A 25,232-nucleotide genomic window follows, 5' to 3' on the forward strand; every position below is an offset into this window, starting at 1 on the left:
CTATTCCCCAAGTCTGTTTTCATACTAAAAACAAGCAATAAAAACACTTTGTTCTTTAACTTTTGACAGAGGTATTCTAATCCTTTGTGTTTTATGAATAGTGGCATTCAATATTCACTGATATTGCTGCTTAAATTCTAAAAAAAGATTATTATAAATCTCCCATTTTACCCTTTTACAAATAAATGATAAACTTAAAATTCCCACAAAATTTTCTACCATACACATGACAGATATTTAAATGAAGCCCACTATTTCTATAGAAATAAAAAATTATATCAAACATTTAAGCTCCAAGTACAATCACATTGTTTAAGGGAGGGAAAAAAAACATTAGAAAAGGTAATTCGATTTTAATTTATTTTCATCACTTTTTCTTCATGATCCAGATATTTTAAAATGCAAAGAAAATTAACTTTCCATGGTATATCAGGGACTGGCACTAAAAAAAAATTCAAACTGCAAATGAGTTATACAAATGAAAATATCAAATGGAGATCCAGTTATCAAAATGAAAGCATTCAACATATTAAAAGTTCACAATTATTTGTACAGAGCACATTAAAAAAGTCAGCTTACTAACCAACTTGTGATTTTTAAAGAACTATCGCAGAAGTTTGAAGAAAATAGATTTATTAGTTAACTTATAAAGAGATTAAAGAGCCTGAAACAAGTATTAAAAAGAAATCTGTGCCTTTATTAGAATGTTATTAGGCTTTAAATATACCAATTTTGGTAATCAAATTATTGTTTGGTTTTTTTCCTTTTTCCTTTAATAACAAATGACACTAGAGAACTGCAACACTGGTCCAACAGCCTTGTCTTTACTTTTCTTTTAAAGCAAGAAACAGAATGCGAGTAATCAGAAAGCACTAGCAGGCATCAGTTAATCCAAGATACTAGCTTCTTAGTTCCAAAAGCACTTGCAAAGAAAACCATTGGTGGGGGACAGGGGGAAAGGAGGATGGAAGCAATTCATAATAACTGGAATCCCTGCATACACCAAGTCTTACGAGGCTTTTTGAATTTATCCTTTACTTGGTCATTTTTTTCTTCCTTGAATACTACAGTTTTTCTTTGACTTTTTTCCTCAAAGTATAAAAAGTATGAAATATAAACAAGCTCTTGCATTGCACACTTGGAAGTGTACAATTCAAGCATTATAGAGCTATCTACATACCGATAAATCCCATCGAATCTTGGATAATTCAATAATATACAAAATATCAGGGCACAGAAAGAACTAAAACCCACTTCTTTTTGTTACACATAAGATTCAAATATTCAGTCTAAAGAAAAACAATCATTTTGGCTCTCTTCTACATCTGCATGTTGATACATTTATTAAAATATTCCTGTATAATCATGTTTGGTCTTACTATTTCAAGTCAGGTTTAAAACCACAAAACCAGTCATCCAGACAAAACAGGTAATGAGAAAGATTATCTCTTCTCCACTTCCCTAACCCCAATAACAATGAAGCCAATTTTATGACATGACTCCAAACACTGGATTGTGACGACAAATGCTAGGTCCAATTTCTTCATAATCCTTTTTGGTGTGGCATACTTGGTAGAACTCAGGCTGAAAACAAAACAAAACAAAAAATGTTTAAAAAAAATCAAAAAATATACTAGTTTTCAATATGCTTTAAAATAGATGTTAAATCTAAAATGTTTATTAGTTCACAAATTCTAGAAATCTTGACTTAAAATCAGATGTAAGTCTATATCAAAATGGGAAGGGGGCATATAATACATGTTCTCCCATCATCCTAACACCTATTTCTCCTAGGACTTTCCAATTTCGAGGAACGGAAAGTTGATTCTCAAACGTCCAGTCTGCTCTGTTGAAGCTTTCTCACATTGTATTGAACCAACAGTTTAAAGCAGCAGTATCCACCTTCAGTATAAACTATTTCTAGTCATGCTATAAAAAGTTTGAGATCATCTTGCCTTTCTCACTCACAGTATGATAAAGAAAAACTGTTCCATGTTCTGTGTTACTACTTTGCCAGTTACAAACCCAAATAGATCATATGGCATAACTGAAGATGAGTAAAATTAAGAAAGAAAATAACTTTTACCTCCTAATTTTAAATGGTTTTAAATTCAAAGTTGTATAATTCTTCAATAATTCAGATGAAAACTCCTTCATTTTAATAGTTCATATACTACCAGTACAAAGCACCAATATATACTATGACATGAAATTAGAATAATTTTCAGGGAGCTTTAAAGACATTTTGATTTGAGGACAGGATTCTTAAAATAATTCTCTTTATTAAATTTAGAACATCATAATACCTAAGCAATGAAACATATTGTCTACCTTATGTTTTTAAATATATCTTAAAAAAAAAAAAAATGACCTTCTAATGACTGAGGTTTAAAAGATTTCCCCTATCGATAAATCTTAAAATACAAGATAAAATGCTCACTTTAAAATAACATCAAGCAAGTTTAAAAAAAAAAAAAAACATTAAACTGAAATGACTTCCAGTTTTAAAAACACTATGTAACTATGTATACAATTTTTTAAATTTTCTGTTATATTTAGATAAAATTTAAAGGAATTTGCTTTGTTCTTAGGTTCGTCTATCTAAAAAAATTTATAAGTAAGCTTCATCTCACTCACCGTGGAAGCCAGCATTGATCCTCCAAACCAAACTGCGTATCGCTGCATGTGGTGTGTGATAACTTGTACATCAATAGGTTTTGGCTAAAAAAACATAGCGAGATCATTTCAATAGAAAATTCAAGAAAGAATTTCTGTGTCATTTAACCTTAAATGTGCTATACAAAAATAATACTAAATTCAAGTTACACCTTATAAACCAGAAAAGAATAGATTAGTTATAGAAGGGAATAGATGAAAACACTGTTAAGAAACAAGGATGAAAACAGGATAGATTGGATGGAGAGGAAATAACAGTACACATTTTATACATTTTTTTTTGAGCTCTTAATCATATATTTTATTTTTCTGAGTTATGTATTTTTGAAAAAATAATTATATAGTCAGGGTTAATAAAATGACTTTGTAAAAATCAAATAAATTCATTAATAGACATCAATATCTGTATCAACCTATAATCAGTAAATGAACCAATACTGACTTTAGGTCACCTTTACAGCAATTTATTATACATTTTTTGAAGCACCCTTCTAGAAGAGTAGGGAGGTTTCAAACACAAAGAAATGATATATATTTTAAGAGATGGAAATGCTAATTCCCTGGATTTGATCTTATGCATTGCCCACATGTACTATATTATCACAATGATATGTCCAATTCTTATCTTCCAATTAAAACTAAGACTTTAAATTACAATTAAAAAAACTGAAACTTTAAGAGGAGTGAAATTCATGGTGCAAAACAAAGTATAACAGAAACAAATCAAGTCATTTTTAAAAAACAATCACACTGAAGTAAGGGAAAGAACAAACTCAAGTAACTTGTGAACACGGTATTTTATTCTATATACTCAAGGTGGGGGGGGGAGCAAATATTGAACTCCAGTGAGAGTTTATGTTTCATAGTGGTATGGATAAACAATTTGGAAATTATTATATACATATTCCATATTTGAGCAAAAACATAAAATGTATTGTAGATAACAGAAGTTAGGTTTTCCACTGTCAGGGAAAGGTCTTACAAATGTGGAAGAGTAGAAAGAATAAACCCATTGATATTCTGGAACTGAAGGACACATGAGGACACACACACACTAGTTCAGTCACTGAGGTTTAGATGTGACACCCTGGTAGCAGTGAGCATGCCCAGTGTTCACAGTTGGTTTCATAATAACATCCACTAAATAAGGGTGTCTTGCAGGAGGTAGGGAAGAGCTGATTTCAAGGCCAGAAAGAGAAACCATAAGATCATCATAAAGCATCTTGCTTGCCAAGGAAGGAAGGAAGGATGTGCACAAATCGTGGTGGGGCTACAACAAAAAAACAATAGTGTCATTTGACTGGCTCCTATTGTTTCAAACTGAGAAAATTTGAACATAAACATTAATGAACTAATGATATGTTTCATAATGCTATTAATGATAAAGTAATAAAGGGAGAAATCCAGTGTTCATACAAGTGGGAATGGGCTCCTCCTTACAATAAAGTGGGACTAAAAAAACAGAAGGAATGACAGAATTTGTGAAAAACACCATATAGCAACTACCTCAGTAAAAACAATTTAGGAAAGAATCACAATGGATGCTAAAACCAGTCACTGAAAACTGGACACAAACAGGATAATTACATAGTCTGAAAGTGTCTCCCCATAAGATTATTAACTCATTAACTACCAAGTTTTCAATTCTGTACACATAATAAATATTTAAACACTATTTCAAAGTTATCATAGGAGTATATTTGTTGCTCAATGTAAGTTTTTATAGGTGTTCCACATCCGGAACGATGGGACACAAAGGGTTTTAAATAGAGAGGAATAATAACAACTTCATACTAGAAACCTGGCAGACACAACTTTAACAAAATGACCAAACTTAACATATAGGACAAATAAAATCATGTGCCTACTGACACAATACACTAAAAATGATACAATATCACCTCTGAAGTATTATTGCCAAAATCATGGGAAAACATCAAATAAACCCAAATTGAGGAACATTGTACAAAATAAATAAGTCTTTAAAAATAAAGTCTTTAAAAATGTTAAGGTCATGAAAAACAACAAACACTAACTATTGCACATCCAGAAGGGCATGATAATTAGTAAGACAATTTGTGAAACTTGCTTCATGGCTACATCTCGACTGTTCTTAGTGTGATTCTCATGATTCTCAGTACAGAAAATTAAAAATATGCTCAAAAATTTATCAACCTTTACATAGTAGGTAGGCAGGCAGATAGAGAGAGAGAGAGAGAGATAGATAGACAGACAGACAGGCAGGCAGGCATGCATGTTGGAAGAGCAGGCAGATGGATGGACTGGTTGGTTAAGAAAAGGGATGCAAAAACAAAATCAACATTTTAAAAATATATTATATGAGCAGACTGCCTGAACAGTAAAGTCATACCATTATGGTGATGAAGCTCAAAACATACTTTTTACTATACTATAAGGGATAGGTTTATTGAAGATAATCCAAAGATTAGGTGTTGAAAACAGCTGTTATGCAGTTTTTCAATTAGGAGCAAACCTTAGAGTATTATATTTTACTTTTAAGTCATTTTTAATGTTTGTGATACTCTCAGATGAAATTCTCATTCTTGGTATTTGTCCACGTAGAATAAAGTGTGTTTTATATAGCACCTTATCCTCTGAATCAATGTTCTGCTTCAATATTTAACAAGGGCAATCAAAAATATTTACTGAAAACTTGCCTCAGAAATATAGAAAGCAGACATCTGAGAATTTAAAATTAACTTTGATATTTTTACATCAATCCCAAAGGTCCAAAACAAGTAACAGAAAGTAAGTTGGGGGGAATCACTGATTTGATTGTACACTATAAGCTTGCTATGCAGAAACTAAAGTCAGTTTGTAAAAGTAAGCTTGACCACTCAAATAAGCATGTCTTTCAAGCCTGCCTCCTTTACCTACTACAAAGATATTTAAAATTCTTTGTGGCCAGGGATTTGGCTAAGTGGTAGAACTCTTGCTTAGCATGTGTGAGGTTTTGAGTTGGATTGCCACACTGTTCCTCTCTCCTCAAAATGTGGATCCATAATAAATTTAATTATGTTTGAAATATATATATGTATGTATATGTATCCCAAAGATATAATTAAGAATATTTTCCAGAATTGCAGATAATATCCCAAAATAATCAAATAATCAAATCATATCACAGACATGAATCTGTAGCATTAAATCCATTACAATACCAGATACATTCCTCTTATCTTTCAAAATAAGAACAAAAGTTGGCAAGCCTTTACCATCCCCATTACAAAAATCAAAGTACCCACAAGCTTTCCACCATTGATTGAGAAAACTAACCTTTAATCTACCACCACTCAACTCCTCACTTAATTTCAGCCTGGCGTCTACAGTTCTTTTCAAATCTCTTTGCAAGCGACGTCCAAAGTCCCTGAACATGGTTGAACCTCCAGAGAGGACAATATTCTAAATTAGAAACAAATAAATGGCTTTTATTAAACAAGAAAGCTAAAGATAAGTGTTACTAAAATTCAACTGTATTCATTTTAAGAGAGGTGTTTAATATTCAACAATGGACAGAAAATTTTAAGTTTTTTAAAAATATGACTTTAAATATCAATTTTGCTATAAATACTGACCTTGTAGAGAGGACGTCTGACATCAATAGGACAATTCTGAATTACTTCATCTACAACTTCTGAGATAGGCTGCGTAAAGTCTGGATTAGCAAACTAAAAAATAAGTAAATTTGGATATATGAGAGAGATCAGATTATTACTGTAAATGTCACAACAAAAAAAGTATACCATTCAAAAACAAAGTCTTAGAAACTATAAATTCTGTTCTATAACAGATTCAAATAAACATGTTTAAAACAGATCACAGAAGAAATGCAAATAAATTAATGGCATTATATATCATTTCGTAACTATATTAAATATTAAATATGTAAAAAGACATACATACACAAAATGGTAAACCAAAGGGTAATAGGAACTCTTACATACTGTTACAATACATACATCAATGTAAACACTATGGAAAACAATTTGGTAATAGCTAATAAAATTTTAAATGCACATAACTGCACTTCTTGGAACAAACCCTGGAGAAACTCCTACACAGGCACTATTACCCAAGAACAGATTCACTGCATACTTGCTTACAAAAGTGAAAACTGTAAGTTCATCAATAGTAATGAAATAAATTGACAGTCTATTCTCATTATTTACAGATTCTGTATTTTTTAATTGGTCAACTTGCTAAATTTTACTTGTAACTCCAAAATCAACACATGAAGAGCTGTCACAATCATCTGTGCACAAGCACATGTGTAAAGCAGTTCAACTCAGCTGGCTCTAAATGTCATTTAAAGACAAGCTCACATGCAGGCAGAGAATGGTTTAGTTAATTATTACATGGAATGAGCAGAATCTTATTTTCCATGACTACATTTGTGACCTTGAACCACCTTTACTAACTTTTAGACTATGAAATCTTAAAGAGCTTTCAGTTTTCAAAACATTATGCTTTAATGATCCCACAGTGATATGTTAACAAGACTACCTGGCATTTGTTCTAGTTTTTAAAAAAAAGATATAAACAAATTATCAACAAATTTTAAAATTCTTATTGGTACATATTAATTATTCAAGAAAATATCAACAATCTGACAGAAAATGCTCTGTGCTATTCATTTAAAAAATTTTATCCTATCAACTTATTAATACAGAACTTATAAATTCTCCACATTGCCCTATTCATCACACTCTTCAGTATTTACCTAAAACAGTGACACAAATACATACACAAACACAAATTAACCTTCCCAGAATTCTTTCCCTTCCTATAAGATAGTTCATGAACCCTACTATGAGCAAGTGAAAGGCAAAAATAGGACCCTCCCTTCCTCTGATATACCTGCATATCCTTTCCAGTTTTTAATGAGGAATGAACATATGAAACAAAAACTTTACAGACCCTTTTAATATTTGCATATCCTAGATCCACCCACAGAAAGTCTGATACAGAAAGAAATGAAGTGTGACTTGAGCCTATCTTTAGAAAAAGTTCACAGTGTTGTGTTGCAAAAGCCCAAGAAAGAATCAGAACGGTATGTAATAAGGAAGCAATGAATATTTTTTAAGTAAATAAAGGGAGGAAAACAATAAACCTATTGATAACAAATTTTTAGCTGTTATTCAATACTTTAATAAGCTCAACCTAGGGTCTCTAAAATAATTTTAGGCCTTTTCTTCCATCTTCAATGAAAGGGATCAGTCCTCCCCGCAACTACTCCCTGAGCAGGCTATAAAAAATTGCTGTTGAGAACATAAGAGGCTGCTAAGGAAGAAATATCTGTTCTCTCTAAAAAATTGTGAGGAATAGTGAACAAACACAAATAAACATAGTAGTACAAATATGTCCTATACTAAGAGAATTTAAAAGTTTAAAACTTGAGAATTTAAAAAGTTTAAAACTTTAAAAATTTTATTTCCTTTAAATAAAAAAAAAATTAGGGCAGGCATGGTGATGCACACCTGTAGTCCCAGCAGCCTGGGAGGCTGAGGCAGGAGTACCACAAGTTCCAAGCCAGTCTTAGCAACTTAGCAAGACCCTAAGCAAATTAGCAAGATCCTCTCTCAAAAAATATTTTTTAAAAAGGGTTAGGGATGTGGCAGCTCAGTGGTTAAGTGACTCTGGGTTTGATTTCTGGTACAAAGGTGGGGGGGAGTGCCAAACCCATTCTTCCTTTTAGCATTTGTGGTGAACTAAGCAGATTGAAGGTAAATGTCTAACTCTTTCATAATTTTATCTTCAGTGTTCAAGTCCTGGACAGTTCACATGCCAGTACTATAACCCAAAGAAAATACCAAATGAATCCTTTAAGTGATAAGGAAACTAGAATATAGAAGTATCTAAAATTATAAGAAAAACAATCTTAAAACTCACTTGGGAAGTGACACAGTTCATGTGATACAAAAAAATAGGTCTATTCTGGGAAAACAGAGAACTAAACATATATATCTAATTTTCTCTCTCAAAACTTTTGTAAAAAGAACTAATAATTTTTATGAAGGCTAAAATCTAAATAGTATAAACAGAACAAAAAAATAGGAAATACAGCAACAAAATTTGGTAAGCTGGGAAGCAGATGGACAAGATGTTGCATATCCTCCAAAACACTTAATAAACCATCAATGATGTAAAAGAAGTCAAGGAGACATCATCAGTGATTTAAAACAAGAACTAAGCCATTTTACAAACAAATTCCTCCAAAGAACTGACAGCACCTGGTAGCCAGTGAAGTGAGGTGGTGGTTGAAAGGCAGGGATAAAAATGGGTTGAAAGTCTCTCTGAGAGATCATTAAAATCCCAGATTCTCTCAAAATAAGCCCACTAAATGCCTCCTCCTCATTCAAGGAAAAAAACTTATTCTATTCTCTAAAGGGAAGAAAACTTTACTTTCAGAAGTATGTCTCACAACAGATGGGGTGGGTTTAAGTGAAGATATGCAGACTACTGGGCACACACACACACACACACACACACACACACAAGCTCTTTTCCTCTCTGTCTGCCAACTATTACCCTCTAGACAGGAGACTTCCCTGGGAATCCAGAAAGATTTAAACACATATGGCATTCCCCTAAAGACAAGGTTACAGTTGACAAGTACTACCTATATAGATAGCTCAGGTCTCCAGTCAAGACTTTAGTATCCCTTCCTAAGTCAGTGTCATGCAAATGTCTCTACCACAAAAATAAGGTAACTGAAATAGAGAAAAAGTAACTTCAACGTAAACTATGCAACATGATAACTTGAAAAAAAGAACAACTGTGATTAATATCCTCAGAGTGTCAGAACATATGAATACCATGAAACAGGAACAAAGGAGCATAAAACAGTAGCAAAAGTGGGGGCTGGGGAGGCTCTGAGAATTAAAATTGTTGCCAGAAAGGGGAGGAAAAAAAAAAAAAAATCACTGGAAGGCTGAGTAGGTAAAGTTGTAGAAATTAACTTCAAAATGCTAGGGTACAATGGAAAGAGCCTACAAGTACATGCAGAAAAAAAAATATTAAAAAATAAGTCCTATACAAAGAAATCAGAATTTTTTAACTCCAGGTCATACTAAAAAGCAATTACTCAATGGCTTCCTGAATCCTGAAGGAAAATTAGTTTCAATCTAGAATTCTATGCCCAAGCTATCAAGCAAGTATGAAGACAAAATAAATGCATATTAGACATGTAAGGTGTCTTAAAATTTTTCCTCTCCCATCCTCCTTTATTCGATACCCTTACTAGCAGAAAATCTCTACCCAAAAAGTGAGAGTATGAATGAAAAAGACACAGGATGTAGAAAAAAGGGATCCAAAGAGAGAGAGGAAAAGGAATACTGGAGGAATGGTGAAGGAATATGAGGCTCTGTATCAACTGCAGAAGGAAGCAGGTTCAGACTGGGTCATATCATGTATTCCAGAAACTAGATGAAAAAACTCTGCTTCTGAATAGCCTGAGAAGATATTTCAAATCAAATGCAAAATGCCTAAAACCAAAAAGTATTTGAATTGTAAAATAATCAAGCAGTTCACAGTATACAGGCAATCACCAAAATAATCTCAATTAGGAAAGTTTAAAGTGGTTATTTCTAAGAGTGAAAAATAAACATGCAAGGTGCTCCTAGTTTATGCTAAAATTAACTTAAGTAAGAATTAGGACTTATTTAAACAACATGCATACATATAACGTATTTTTAAAAACTTCAGAAAAAGAGAAAAACATTTCTTACAGAAGAAATTACTTTTAAGCAAAGTAAAGCTATAGAGAATAAAATGTTTTGAAGTTTATTAAAAATTTAATGAAGGGAAAATGTATACCAAACAATATGGGTTATTTAAATTAATGGGAAAATGATTAAGAAACCTTCACAGCATGATAATCCAGTTAACTATCTGATTCCTAAACATGATACAACTAAAACACCTCATTTACATACCTAATGTTTCAAGGTTTTTAAGATAGTTAATATATTATGTGCCATGTATGAATATGCAACAATATATCCCACTAATCTATCCCACTATTATAATGCATCAATAAAAAATTAAATCTTAAAACTTTAAAAAAAGAGCCAAGACATTAAGCAAAGCTGATCTGTCAAAAGCAGTCCACTTAAATGCTTCATCCTTTGAAGCCCAGATTATCTCCTATCTTCTACACTGTTATCTATTTTTGTCATAATCCTATTCAACTGAGACTCTGATTCAGGACCTTCTGCAATTCTCTAATCCCTACCCTCAAGCTGAGGTTTTAGTATTTCTCCAACACGTCAACTATAACACAATCAATTTTTCTTAATTCAAGTGACCTTGAATCCACTTCTATTTTAAACACTCATATAGGAAAATGTGCCCTAACTTCCAACTCCATATACCTTCTTGAATCCCCCATAAAATAACAAGAGAATTAAAAGGAAAGGTCAATGTCCAAAGATAAAAGAGGAGGCAAAGAAACAAGGAATAAAACATTTCAATCTTTTTTAAAGTACAAAAAGGGAATATCCTAATAGCCTAATTAGGGAATATCCTAAAAAGGGAATATCCTAATAGCCTAATAATATCCAATAGCCTAATTGCTACTATGGAGGCAAAGTGGTAAGAAGTGAACCGATTCACTAAAGCTCAGGAACTGAAGGTATAAGAAACCATACAAGCCAAGTGCAATGGCGCACACCTGTATATCTTGCAAGGCTGAATCAGGAGGATTACAGGTTCAAAGCCAGCATCAGCAATTTAGTGAGGCCCTAAGCAATTCAGTGAGAACCTGTCTCTAAATAAAACATTAAAAAAGGACTGGGGATGTGGCTCAGTGGCAAAGTACCCCTGGGTTCAATCCCTGGTACAAAAAATAAATAAATAAATAAAAACAAAACAAAAAACATACAAGTGAGACTTTTAAGAAAATTTAAAAATAAAAATTAATGAGTAGTAGTTTTCATAAAACTTAAAATTTTTTATACACAAAATAAGACACTCAAGTCCTCTTCCAGACTTTGTATAACTAGGTAGTTAAGTTCAACTTCAGTGAATGAATGAATGAATGAATGAACAGTAATAATAAACAAGGCAAAAATTTGGAAAAAGCTGAATTTTAAGAATAGTCACATTTTACTATTTGCCTCAAAAGTGAAAAATTCAGATATAATACTATAAATACTATAAAATTATTTATTTACCTAATAACAATAATCTAACACAAGGAAGAGACTGAGGGAAAAAGAAAATCTACATAGAAATTAACTCACATAAAAGGAGACTAATAACCAATTAACACTGCTATATTAAAAAACAGCAATACAAGCAAAGTATTTGGAAAACTGGAGGTAATTACCAAGAGTAATAGTTAAGTAAGCACTAGTGAATATTCTGCAGAACACAAAGGAGTTAGACCAGCTTAAAATAGTTTTGGTTTAAACTTGTCAGTGTTACCTGACCTTTGAAACTACGTGCATACATATTTTTAATTATTTTTTTTAAGAAACTGCAAAGAAAATGTGTCATCTGAAACCTTAAAGCTCCAGTATACCAGTTTGAGAACAATTCCTTATCATTTTAGTGTTCACTCATTTGCTACCAATTTATAATTACGTCCATCCATCATGATCTCTAATACCTGCGTGCATCCTTTATTACCTCTAATTCTATCTTCTAGATTCACTGTCATTCACTCTAACTCTGTCTTGTCCTTTTGCTGTGTTCCCATACTGGCCCAGGAGAAAGGAACTATTACATGACTACAAGTCTGGGGTACCTAATCTCACTACAGTCAGTTTTAAAAAAAAAGGGGGGGTGCCCTACTAATATTAATATGCATTCAAGTCACCTCACCCTCTCAATTCCCCTAAAAAGTGATTATGATTATTATTATTCTCTATAATCTCCAATTTTATGTCCAATCTCTTCTCCCAATCCATCATCTTGATTCCACTTCATGGAAAAAAATAAAACTATGAACTATAAATGATGTAATTCCTCAACAACCTACCATCCTCTGAAGATCCCATTTCCACATTTTCCTCCTATCAATGGAGTAACCCCTTTTAAAACTCAAAACTATCCTCAGATTTATTTTTACAACTGACTTCTATACTAGTTCCCCGTAGCCACTATCCTTTTTGTTCAGTCACCTGCTCCCCAGAAAGTCCATACTGTTGATTTCTAAACCTTTATTAACTCTTAAGATGCAACAAGCTGACTCTCTCACACCACTTCATTGAAACTGCTCCTCTGGCATCACCAATAACCCAGATGCTGAAAAACCCACATGCATTTCACAAGTGTCCTCTAACATTACTTCATGGAAACAAATGGCACTATTCAATCCCCCTCCTTAACATATTCTCATTTTTATAACTATCATCCTCTCTGTCAGTATTCTTTGAAAGTTCCTCTTACTCTACCTATCCATAAAGTGCTGGATTCACTAAGGTCAGATTCGTCACCTTTCAACTTTGCACCTCTCCTTGGTCTCTTCCTTTGTGCCACATGTAGTGATAACTTCACATCTATTCTCACCCCAAGACAATCACACCAATTCAAAACCTTTAGAATTCAAGTGCCAATTTTTTACACCTCTTTAAAGATGTTATACATAAACTCATCTGTTTCTACCTCACCTACTTTTCCTCTTCAGCATTCGCAATTTCTTTGGATGGTACATCTAGCTGCTCAAGTTGTAAACCTCATAATCATCAAATTCTTCATATTCTTTCTCCTCTCACATCTAAGCGATTATTAAGTCATACTGACTCTTCACTCACCTCTTTTCTCATTTTAACTGACCTACAGTCATTATTCATCTGAAAAACTGCAATCAACTCACCTTTTAACACAACTCATACCTCTGTTCCAATTCATCTAAACCAGTGCTGCCAGAGTAACCTTTCTCATATTGTACATTAATCTATGTAACTTCCATGCTGAAGATTTCTACATAACTATGAATTGAACAAACTCCCTTGAAGAATGTATTTGTCATTCACAACCTAGTCCACAAAATAGCTATCTGGATCCATCTCCTACCACTCTGTTCCTCTATACTTATTATTATCCAGTTTTTTCATATCCTAGGCCTCTGCTCAGCTTATCGCCTCTGCCAGAAATATACATTCCTAACACATATACCTGACAAATATCCATTCAACTGTTTAGCTGAATTCAATCAATTGTTACCTTTGAGAAATTGCCCTGAGTCTCCCAAGCAGACTTGGATACTCTCTACTCCTACACCCTCAAAAGACACATGCATTCATTAAAGCAACTATACCTATTTAAATAATTTATCTCATTCTTTGACTTAAATAAGTACAAAATAAATAATTTTTCAACTTTGAATATTCAATGATTAAAGTCAGACCATAAAACCATATCCACTTAATATTGGCTAAGTGAATAAACACTTAAAATAATTATTCTTGATGCTGAATAAGCACTGTAGATAATATTAGTAGTTTTAATAAAGTTAAATTTCAGATATCAAATTATTAATTTTTTTTTTTACTATTAAAAGTACCTATTTCATTTTCTTAAGATAGTCTTTATGTTGTTAAGCATTCATGGAGAGAGACCTGCTACTAGTTACATACTTCATGAGAGTCAAGTGAAGATTCTTTGTATAATGGTCATTTTATCTTGGGGCAGTGTTTTCTAGAATCTTTCCCAACATTTTAAATGATTATAAATAATTTAAGAGCCTCCCCATTTCCTGTGTTCTTCCTTGAATCCCATAAGCCACAAATAAGAGAAGTTTTACTTTTCCAAATGTGTTTTAGAAAAACTAATTTTTTCCTTGAAAAATATTACTAACTATATTTTAGTATAGTAAACAAAGTTTCTGAGATTAATGCTCTTTGAATATCTTCCAGTTGATTTTCTGCTGAATATTTCAAAGCAATTCCATCTTCCAAAAAAACCTTACCTCTGGATGAAAAAAGATTTCAGGTCCCAAGAATCTCTCATAACCAACATCAATGGAAAATTCTTTCTTTGAGATAGCATTGATTCCAGTATACTGTTTAATCCACTTTGATCCATCTGTGTCATACTTGTTAAACTCTTTTACCAAATCTGGGCAGACATAACTATAGCGTTCCTTAAAAAAGCAAATAAAGAAACAAAATTAAGTCTTTTTCTATCGCTTTAGAGAAAGTAGAAAAGGAAGGCGTATTATCAGTAAATGAAACTCAAATGAAAAAATAATTTCAGAAAATAAAATTAAGGAGTAGAAAAACTTTTGTTAGATTATTAGATGTGTAGTACTTTTAAACAGCTCATCTATATTTAATGACTTTACATATAAAAAGAATTAAGATTTGAAAGACTAAAGAGTCCAACTCTACTATATTAATGTTATCTCCTGAAAACATGCATTAAAGTCGCTCAACATTTTCTATTTCAATAATCAACTATGTTCTAGAAAAGAAAAACAAAGTATACAAAGAGAAAAATAATTAATAATTGCTACCATACAAATCAGTATAGATCTTTAATACCTATCTGGAACAAAACTGATTCTAAGTAAATGAACAAAGAAAAAAGGATGGACATATGAATTACTCTGTTTTGCTATTATCTGCAAGACTGAATTATTGAATATTTGGTTATATGTCTTAAGTAACTTTCCATCAAAAATATCTCATTTGAAATTAATAAACTCCTGACTAACAGCTTCATACTGTGATGGTTACTTTTAGTGTCAACTCGACTGGATTTAAGGATAAGCAGAGAATGGGTAAAGCATTGTTTCTTCATATCCATCTATGAGAGTATTTCCAGAGAAGACTGCTGTGTGAGCTGGTAAACTGTGGGGAAGGTCTCTCCTCAGTGTGTCTGTGTTTGGGGAGTGGGTAGGGGTGTCACCATTCAGTTGGCAAGGGGCCCAGACAGAACTTAAAAGTAACGGAAAGGCAATTTTCTGTCTCTCCTCTTTCACCGGGACCCTATTCTCTTGCCTGAAGACATCAGACTCCAGACTTTGGACTCCAGAACTAGCATTAGCAGCTTTTCTAGGTTTCCAAGGCTTCGAACTGGACTAAGAGTTACACCATCAGCTACTATGGTTCTGAGGCCTTTGGACTTGAACTGAGCCACACAACCAGTATCTAAGTGAACCCAGTTTGCAAATAGCCTGCTGTGGTACTTCTCAGGCTTCATAATCATGTGAGCTAATTCCACTAATAAATCCCCTCTCATATTATCTGTATCCTATTGGTTTTCTCTAGAAAATCCTGAGTAATATTCATACATTTCAAATAATTTTACATATCAAGGATTCTATCTAAGACACAAACATTATTGTTAATAATTAAAAGACAAGTGAAAGAATACCACAAAAAGAAGGAAAACTTGATAATCTTATATATGAAGTCTTTCTCCAAAACCTAAAGTGGGAGTTAAAAGGTAATTATGCTCCTTAAAAAATATCCAGACTGAACATCAGTCTTCCCTGGGATAAACTTAAATCTCTAGTGGCTTTTTGTTTTGCTTTATTTTAATGTCACAGATTTTCCAAAGAAGTTGAAACAGTAGTTTCCACATTAATTTTTTTATATATTAAGTTACCAACTCAGAGTAACTTTTGGAAGCCATTTAGTAATTTCTTTACAACCTAGGAAGCGGTTCATTCATCTTCATTCCTAAGATTTAAAAAGCAAGGAAAACTCTATAAACACACAAAGAGGCAAAAAAATGAAGTTATTTTTGTGAAGGCAGTTTTGCTTTTACATATTCAAAACATGTGACAGACTGAAATTTTATAGTTATATTGGCAAAGAAGAAATTTGAAAAGCAATGCTAGGTAATTTTTGATGCTTTGCATGAAACATTGATATAATGAAGAATTATATACAAAGAAAATTAACAAAATACCTTACACAGCCTTCACATTTTTCTTGTTTCATACCTCTTGAGTCCAACAATGCATTTCATGCTATTGCCCAAATCAATGACATCAAAATAATTTTAATAGCAGAAAACCATCAGGATTAAAACAAAGAATTCAGTGAATAAACTGAGATGTAATAACTCGAGTGAAATAATTATTCACTTTTAATAAAAGGAATAATCACAAAACTGTATGTTTAAGTCATTGGTTAAAACATCTTACGTTAGTCCTCTCAAATGTGAAATAGGGAAATAATATGCAAAGAGTTGATAATCCTTAAAAATGTTCCTTGCATGAAATACAGGGAAAACAAATATAATTAAGAGTACTCATAACTGATTACAAAAAATTTGTTAAAGTACTGTTCCTCACTGAGAATTTCTTTCATGCTGTCATATACGTGATTTTAATTTTTAACCATATTATACTTCTGTTACTACAGGTTACCTTTACTGCCTTTGCAGTTTCCAGGGATTGCTCTGGAGGGATGCCTACTTCTCGGTCTCTCAGCAGCTGCTGAATAAAATATGTTATATCTCGTCCTGCGATTGGAATGTGTTTAATACAGCTGCCAATCACATACCCTTCAGCCTACATGGGGATGGAAAGATACCAAGTTTACTTTCTATGTCTTGAGAAGTATTATAAACTAAAAAACAAACCATTAAAGACCAATTTCTCAAGTTAGTATATTTGCATTCTCAAGAAATGCTTTACCACAGAATTCTTCATCTAAGTAAACTGCATTCATCACACTATATCATAGAATTTATAATACTACACAGAAATTATGTGTACAAATGGGCAGAAACTTAGATTTATTCAATTGACTAGTTTATAATCATGATTTGAAATGAATCAACATAGTTTAAACAGCAAACTGTATCAGAACATTTTATATATTTAATAAATTCAGCAAACAATATTAGATTATATCACAAAAATATTGATCATTAACTCAAGTGGACATTGTTTTCCTAATAAAGCATTCCATTCACAAGTCTGAGGTAATCCACACAACATCACAGTACTAAATTAGCTAAATTCCACAGAACAAATGCACAAATATACTGATATCATTCACAAATATAACGAAATGTAACAAAAATTAAATTTCAGGAACAAAGAACATAAGGGACGTCTTTATCTGGTCATGATAGAATATTAGGGATCAGATTTATCCTTTCAATTTAAAATAGAAAACTGAATAAAGTCTATTAAATACAGGTTTTCAGACATTAGACAACAAGCAGAATAGGGTAGTGACTCCTAAGAAAAGGGAAACAAGGTGAATGCTCTGCTAATGTCTGGGAGAGGAAGACCCATACAGAGCTTGATAATGTTAGGATATAAAATTTAGAGTTCAGGGAGGTCAAGGTGGCTAACGTTTGTCAGTCATGTTACCATACTTAAGGGAGTATCCCATTTTAGATGGCTACTTAATCAGCATATTCATGTGAGAAAATCATCAAGGCCAAAGGAAAGGAGCAGAGAGAAGGACCTCCAGAACTCACAAATTACCAGAATAGTTCCTGTTCCCACTAGCCAGAGTTTAAAGACATTCTCAAGCACAGGACATTAAGTAGTCTTCAGAAAGGTACTGCCTCAAAAACAGGGACAAATCAACCATATACAAAAAGCCTATTCTGGACTTACTTAAATGACATTTAAAAGGAACACCTGAAAGGAACAGATTCCTAATAACTGTGTCCCAGGAAAAAACACAAAAATATTTAAAGGATTCCAAAAATACTAGACCCAACCATGTAAACATGCAGTACATAATAAAAAAATTATTAATATTCAAGGAAGTGGGAAAATGGAACACCTGCCCAAGAGAAAAACAAAATGATAAAAATGATATAACTGGTAGACAAAGCTGTTAAAAAGCTACTATATAACCCATATAATTAAGAAGGTCAATGGAAAGATTAACATGAAGAAAAAAGAAAGAAAGGATATAAAAACACCCAAATAGAACTTCTAAGGAAAAAAGCAACAGGTCTGAAATAAAAAATACATTACATGAGATTACATTAGATTAGAATGAAGATAAAAGAATAGTGAATTTGAAGACATGGCAATAAAAACTATGTAATAAAAATGATTCAAAATAATCAAGGGGAAAAAAACAGGAAAAATGAACAGAGCATCAGTTAACTATGAGACACTGTCAATCAGCCTTCTATGCATATAATGTAACTGGAGTTCTTAAAGATAAGAGCTGGGCATGAGGGTACACGACTAAAACCCCAGCTATTTAGAAGGCTAAAGCAACAAGATCACTAAATCAAGCAAGGCCAGACTGGGTACTTATTGAGACCCATCTCAAAACAAAAACTAAAAGGGCTGGGAATATTGCTCAAAAGTACAGTACTTGCCCAGCGTGGGTTCAATGTCAGTATGCAAAAGAAGAGACAGAAAAATATGTGAAGAAATAATGAACACTTTCCAAATGTGAGCTGAGCAGAGTTTAAGATCAGTCTGGGAAACAAGTGAGACTCTGTCTCAAAAATGGAAAGAAAAGAAAAAAAAAAAAGAAATGTTACAGGACATAGTTTAGGAAGAAGGAACAGTAGTAGATGGAAATCTGGGTCTTCACAAAGATATAAAGAATACTAGAAATGAGTAAATTAAAATGAGAAAATTAAAAAAAAATCTTTTTTTCCTAAAATCTCTTTTAATGATAATTGATTAGTTACTATAGGCTTAATTCTACCTTCCAAACACCTCAAATTCACATGTTTAAGTCCTAACCCCCAGTATTTCAGAACATGACTATATTTAAGGTCTTTAAAGAAGTCATTAAGTTAAAATGAAGTAATTAGGGTCATTTCCCCTAATAATACGACTTGGGTCCTTATAAGAAGAGATTAAGACATAGATACATGCAAGGGAAAAAGCATATGAAGATCAAAAAAAAAAGATGGCTATTTATGAGCGTGAAGAGAGGCTAACTCTACCAAACACCTTGATCCTTAACCCTTGATACTGGCTTGATATTGGGGCTAACATTTTGCAAGCTATTTACAAAATTATACAAAGTACAACAAATTTAAGGTATGATATTTAAAGTTTTTAAAAAGTGATATTTATTCATAATTTAGCTTTAATGTGTTATTGCATGCTCTGTTCAGTAATTTCTAGCTATACTTACCACAGGAATAACATGAGTAACACCATCTCCACTGTCTATTACTGTACCAGTCAATGTCCGTTCTCCTACTTGTCTTGAGGTCCAGGATGCAGCTAAGGCAAGAACAGCCTTAAAAAAAAGAATTAAGACAGGTAAAAAATAAAAACAAAAACAAGAGTTTTTAGGAAAAAGTAGTTAAATGGAGAACTTTATTCAACTTTATTAAATGTAGAATCTGTATAAAGAAAATACACAAATTTTACATTACACAATAAAATTACTTTCTTCATTTCACTGAGAAATGTACGGGTTTATTTATGCTTTTAGGAGCATATTTATAAATTTTACAAATTTTAGTGAGTCATTCTTTTCCTAAAGTGAAAACGTAAGGAGCAGTAATGTGAACTACTATAGTACTAAAGTGCTAGAACCTAAAATGCATTTACATGGGCTAGCCCCTTACAAACCACAAAGATACAAAGGATAAAATCATCCAACCACCAGAATTAGTCAGTAGCAGCATACATTTAGAACTCTATAACATAGTTTTAAAAAGCCAGTGCAATATTTACTAGTAAACAAACAACTATATTGTACCAAAAAAAAAAGTGTGTGTGGGGAGAATAGGAATCAAAGATGACGAGATGCCATTTTTCTATTAAAACAAACAAATCTTTGGCATAGCCAATACAAAACAATTCTTTTTTTAAAAAAGTTCAAAAGTAAGAAATTATTCAAAGAATTAAAAAGGGTCTTCAACTCAAGATGGAATGCCTTACAATAAAATTCCTGATAAAAGTACATATAACTCCTTAAATACTTTTAGCAATAGAGCATAAAAAGCAGCTCATTAACTTTATGGGTTGCACTAAAATTAGAAAGTTCTTTGCTATCCAAGCCAAAATAATTATACCAATAATTATCATGTATTGGTGCTTTCTACCCTGGAGTAATAAAAACTCAAGTCTGATCTCAGGAAAAAGCAGTCAGACAGACCTCAGCTCACATCAACCATTTAACTCTGAATAAGCTACCTCTAAGTTTTAGGATTTTTGCCTCTACGAAAAATGGAAATACAAATAAATATAATTATTAGGGATCATGAATTAATATAAAGCATTTGTGATATGTCAGGTATTACATATGCTACAAAATTAATATTTAACAAGAGGAATGTTCTAATCCTGATGGGTGAGAGAAGGTATTTCATAAAGATATATAAACAAATTGTGATAAAATATTACAGGTTTAGAATATACAAGATACAGAGGGGCACAATGAGTGAGTCATACCTAAAGGTAAGCCAATTTTAAAAAGACTATGATGGCCAGGCATGGTGATACACTCCTGTCCCAGCAACCTGAGGGCCTGAGGCAAAAGGATCACGAATTTAAGGACAGCCTCGGCAACTTATAAGGCTCTTCTCAAAATAAAATTTAAAAACAGCTAGGGATGTACCTCAGAGGTTAAGTAGCCCTGTGTTCAATCCCTTGTAGTGCCTCCCCCCCGCCAAAAAAAATCCCAAAATCAAAAAGACCATGATAAACACATTACAAGGATAAGCAAATTGTAAAGTTCTAGGCATGGAGTATACATTTGACAAACATTAGTTTCCTTATTTTTATTCTATAAAAGTTCTTGAACTATCCAAAGACCATTAACTAACTTACTTTAATAATTCTCCTTTTCTGAATAAACAGCTCCATTTCCTATAATACTGTTTATAAATTAAACTCAGGAGAATTCTATGGTATGCTTCTAAGGTTATTTTTAAGCTTTCATTAAAAAAAGGAAAAATTATGTTTTAGGAGCAGAATAAACCAGATTAAAATTTAAAAGTCAAACTTAAAAAGATAGAATTTATTACCTGCACAGCAATGTACAAGCCTGGTACATTGAAGGACTCAAACATTATTTCAGCAGTATATTCCCTGTTTTCTGGAGTATTCAGTGGAGGTTCAGTCTATATTGAATTGGAAAACATTTTAAAGAGAAGATATTAGGCAATTCTAATAACTTGATAATTTTAAAATGATAAATAGTTTATTTCAAGCATTGTATTTAAAAGGCAGTAAGCTTATGGGTACAAGACACAAAAACCCAAGGAAAACTAGAGAAAATTCAAACAAAATGTATGAAAATAATATGGCTAATCATACTTAAAAAAACAAATACTATATCACCCCACTCAAATGAATTTTAAAAATATTGAGAAAGAAGGTAGAAGGAGAAAGAGAATGAGGGGGGAAAGAGAAGAGGGAAGGTCAAGATAGTCTAATCAATCAACTTAACATGGTAATGACTGACCTCTAGGCAAACAAATACCAGGTACTTGTTAGCAGGTGAATCCCCATCTAAGTAATGTTTTAAACAGAACACTTCTGCTTTGCCTAAAAGTGTAGCAAATAAGCTAAGATTCCACAGGCTTAATAGCAGAACTTCCTGGAAAATGTTGTTATATAACCACTAGGAGTATCAAATAGAGATGGTTTACACAGCTCTTGTTTAAATTATGTAGACAGAATACATCACTCAGAAACCTCACAGATTGAGTCTAGATCAGAGGCAAGGATGAACTTGGGGAACAGCACTGGCAATCATGATCCTTGTGTTTACCTCATGGACCTCAGTTTGACACTTATACTTATGAGAATGATTTGACAATTCAAACCTTTGCAGTATCTCCAATATTTAAATGTGAAAAGCAAAACTTTCCAATTTAAGAAATAAGATGAATTCTCTATGAGATAAGGAGTGATTCCTTAAATTCAGAGTATAAATCACAAAAAATAATAGTGACAAAACTTGAATTAATTACAAATTAAATCTTTGTCTGTTTTGGAAGTTCATTATAAAGTAAAAGATAAGAAGTAGACTTTTTCCCATAAATAAAACCTTTAACAGGTAAACTCCTTGCTGTATTTAAACTCACATAGAAGAACTATGCAACTACATTCTAAAGTTTAAAGATAATTTTGTGATAAGTACACACAAAATTAAGCAAACTAAAAAACAGGAAGTAGTTAAAATAATAAACTCCCCAAAAAAGAAAATTTCTATATAAAACAAAATATAATCAGAGAACGTTACAAAGGAAAATAACCAAATAGCTAATAAACACAAGAAAAAGTGTTCAACATCATTAGTCATCAGAAAAATGCAAATTAAAACCAAAATGAGAAGTATTATACACCCACAAGAATGGCTAAAATTAAAAAGACTGACACACCAAATGTCGGATAGAATGTAGAAGCAATCAGATCACCAACACATTGTTGGTGGGTGTGTTAAAAGGTACAACTCCTTAGAAAAAGTTCTAAGAGTATCCTACAAAACATGCACCTAACCTATGACACAGCTATTCCATATGTACATATTTACACAAGAAGTAAAAATATACGTTCACAAAAAGACTTGTAAAAGAATGTTCACAATATCCAAATTGTAATAGTCAAAATCAAGAAACATGTTGAGTGAAGGAAGTTTTACCAAAGAGCATATCCTCTTTGATTCCATTTATGTGAAACTCAAATAAAGGCAAGATTAATCGCAAACTAGAAGAGGAAAAAAAAAGTTTGCCTCCAAGGTATAGGGGCAAAAATTAAGAAAGGGCATGAGAAAACTTTCCAGGTTGATAAGTCATGTTAGGTATCTGAATAAGGACCAAAGATAAATGCAGCTATCAAAACCAAAGGCGGAACAAACTATATCATACATCTACTTGTACTAGGAAGTTAGTATTTATTATAAAAAAACAAAAACAAACACAAGAAATAGATGAAATATGTTGTTTAAATTAATGAAATAACTATCAGGGAAATTTTTCAAAAATTAAATACATTTGCCTCTGAGAAATACAAATAAAGAGTTGAAAGATGTGGGAGAGAAAAGTGTTATTTCTTTGCTTTAGGTCTTATAAAGGCATTTGATGTTTTTAAGCTATGAACTTTGATAAAATGAAAAAAGTTTAAAACTTATGAACAAACAAGGAAATGATAATCAGTCTATTTTTAAAATAGGAAAGTACCACAGGTTCATTTAAAAAAAAAAGGAAAATACCTCAAGTTTCCAACATTTTTCTGAACATTACATACTGACCCATCATACAGATTATGTATTAATTATCAAAAGTTCTTCTTAAATGCCTATACTTTGGTTTTGGACATATTATTGCTCTATTGGAGCCTGTAACTAGATGGTCTTAAACATGACAGTTTAATAACAAAGGTTTTTAGACATGACAATTTAAAACAATAAAGTACCTCCTGGTGATACAGGTATGACATAAATATTCCCAATGTTTCTTCAAAATTTTCACCAGTAAAATCAATAATTTGTACTTACCAAAAGAAAATAATGGTCTTCAGGTTCTGCCCTTAAATATTTAAAGATCACTTGCTCCATAAACCTTTCCATCAAGTCCCAATCTTCAACTATACCATGGCGAATTGGCCACTATTAAGACATGAAAACAAAAAAAAAAAAAAAAAAAAAAAAAAAAACACAAATTATATTAAAAAATTAATGAAACTATTAAAAATACTCTGGGGAATATTAGATTGTTAGTGGGTATTAGTATATAGTTCCTTAGGTATGCTAATGATGCTGGATACAGATCATCCTTAGGAGGTAGATACTTAAGTATTTAGAAATAAATAAAATTTCTTCCATAATGTATATTCAGATGGTTCAATAAAAAAGTATATCAAATGTTAAAAAATGTTAAATCTAGACAAAGGTTGTTGTACTAGACTTTTCAGATTTTTTAATATTTTGTAATGGGAAAATTTAGTCCATTCAAAAATTAAGGCTATAAAAATCAGTTTATCATAATTTCTTCATTCCTGTTTAAGAGAAAATTCTTTAACAGGGTCTAACAACAATTACAACACTTCTTCCTGGTCTCCAACCTTCTCACTTGTTTCCATCTCATTCTACACACTTCAGGCCTGAATTAGTTTACGCTTTAGTCTCCCTCAAACTTTAAAGCCTTCTTGCATTCTAGCCTCTCCACCTAAAAACAACTTTGCTTGCATAACTCACCTAGCAAATTTCTATTTCACTCTTTAAGCTCTAGTTTAACAGTTTACTTCTCAAGGGCTTTCCTGAATGCCCAAAATAGGTTATCTACTACTGTGATACACTCCTAGAACATCCTAGGCTTCATTTTTCCTCACTTCCTCCATAAACTTTCAATAATTTCTTCAAAATCTCCCTTTCTACCACACTTCAAGTCATAGAAACAATTTTTCTTATTTATTAAAGTATTATCAGCACTTAGCAAAGTTGCAAAGATTTTTATACCTGGTAGTCATTCATTAATGAATAATGAGATAAAGGAAGAAAAGAAGTACGAAGAAGGAAAACTGCAAATTAGGCAAGAGCAATGTCAAAAACTAAGATGATAATGGTCAAAATAATGTTTACCTTTTGGAAGGGCTGAGGTGGTAATTGTGGGAGTAGGCACAAGAAAAATTTCTGGATTGTTAGATTTGCTCTAGATCTTGAACAGTTATGATT

The 25,232-nt window shown here is 32.2% G+C and overlaps 1 protein-coding gene across 1 annotated transcript in view; it reads right to left on the reverse strand.

The window, feature by feature from the left end:
* Window positions 1–342: 342 nt before the first annotated feature.
* Actr3 (actin related protein 3) overlaps window positions 343–25,232 on the reverse strand; it is a 58,383-nt gene continuing 33,493 nt past the window's right edge. Inside the window, exons 4-12 of the mRNA XM_047544780.1 lie at window positions 24,057–24,167; window positions 21,580–21,675; window positions 19,734–19,841; window positions 17,024–17,167; window positions 14,612–14,785; window positions 6,273–6,365; window positions 5,974–6,099; window positions 2,638–2,721; window positions 343–1,584 (exon numbers count right to left, since the gene is read on the reverse strand). Coding sequence (XP_047400736.1) covers window positions 1,489–1,584; window positions 2,638–2,721; window positions 5,974–6,099; window positions 6,273–6,365; window positions 14,612–14,785; window positions 17,024–17,167; window positions 19,734–19,841; window positions 21,580–21,675; window positions 24,057–24,167 — 1,032 coding nt within the window. The 3' untranslated portion in view covers window positions 343–1,488. The remainder of the gene's footprint in view (window positions 1,585–2,637; window positions 2,722–5,973; window positions 6,100–6,272; window positions 6,366–14,611; window positions 14,786–17,023; window positions 17,168–19,733; window positions 19,842–21,579; window positions 21,676–24,056; window positions 24,168–25,232) is intronic.

This window comes from Sciurus carolinensis, chromosome 3 (genome assembly GCF_902686445.1).
Source record: "Sciurus carolinensis chromosome 3, mSciCar1.2, whole genome shotgun sequence".
In the NCBI taxonomy this organism is placed as follows: Eukaryota; Metazoa; Chordata; class Mammalia; order Rodentia; family Sciuridae; genus Sciurus; species Sciurus carolinensis.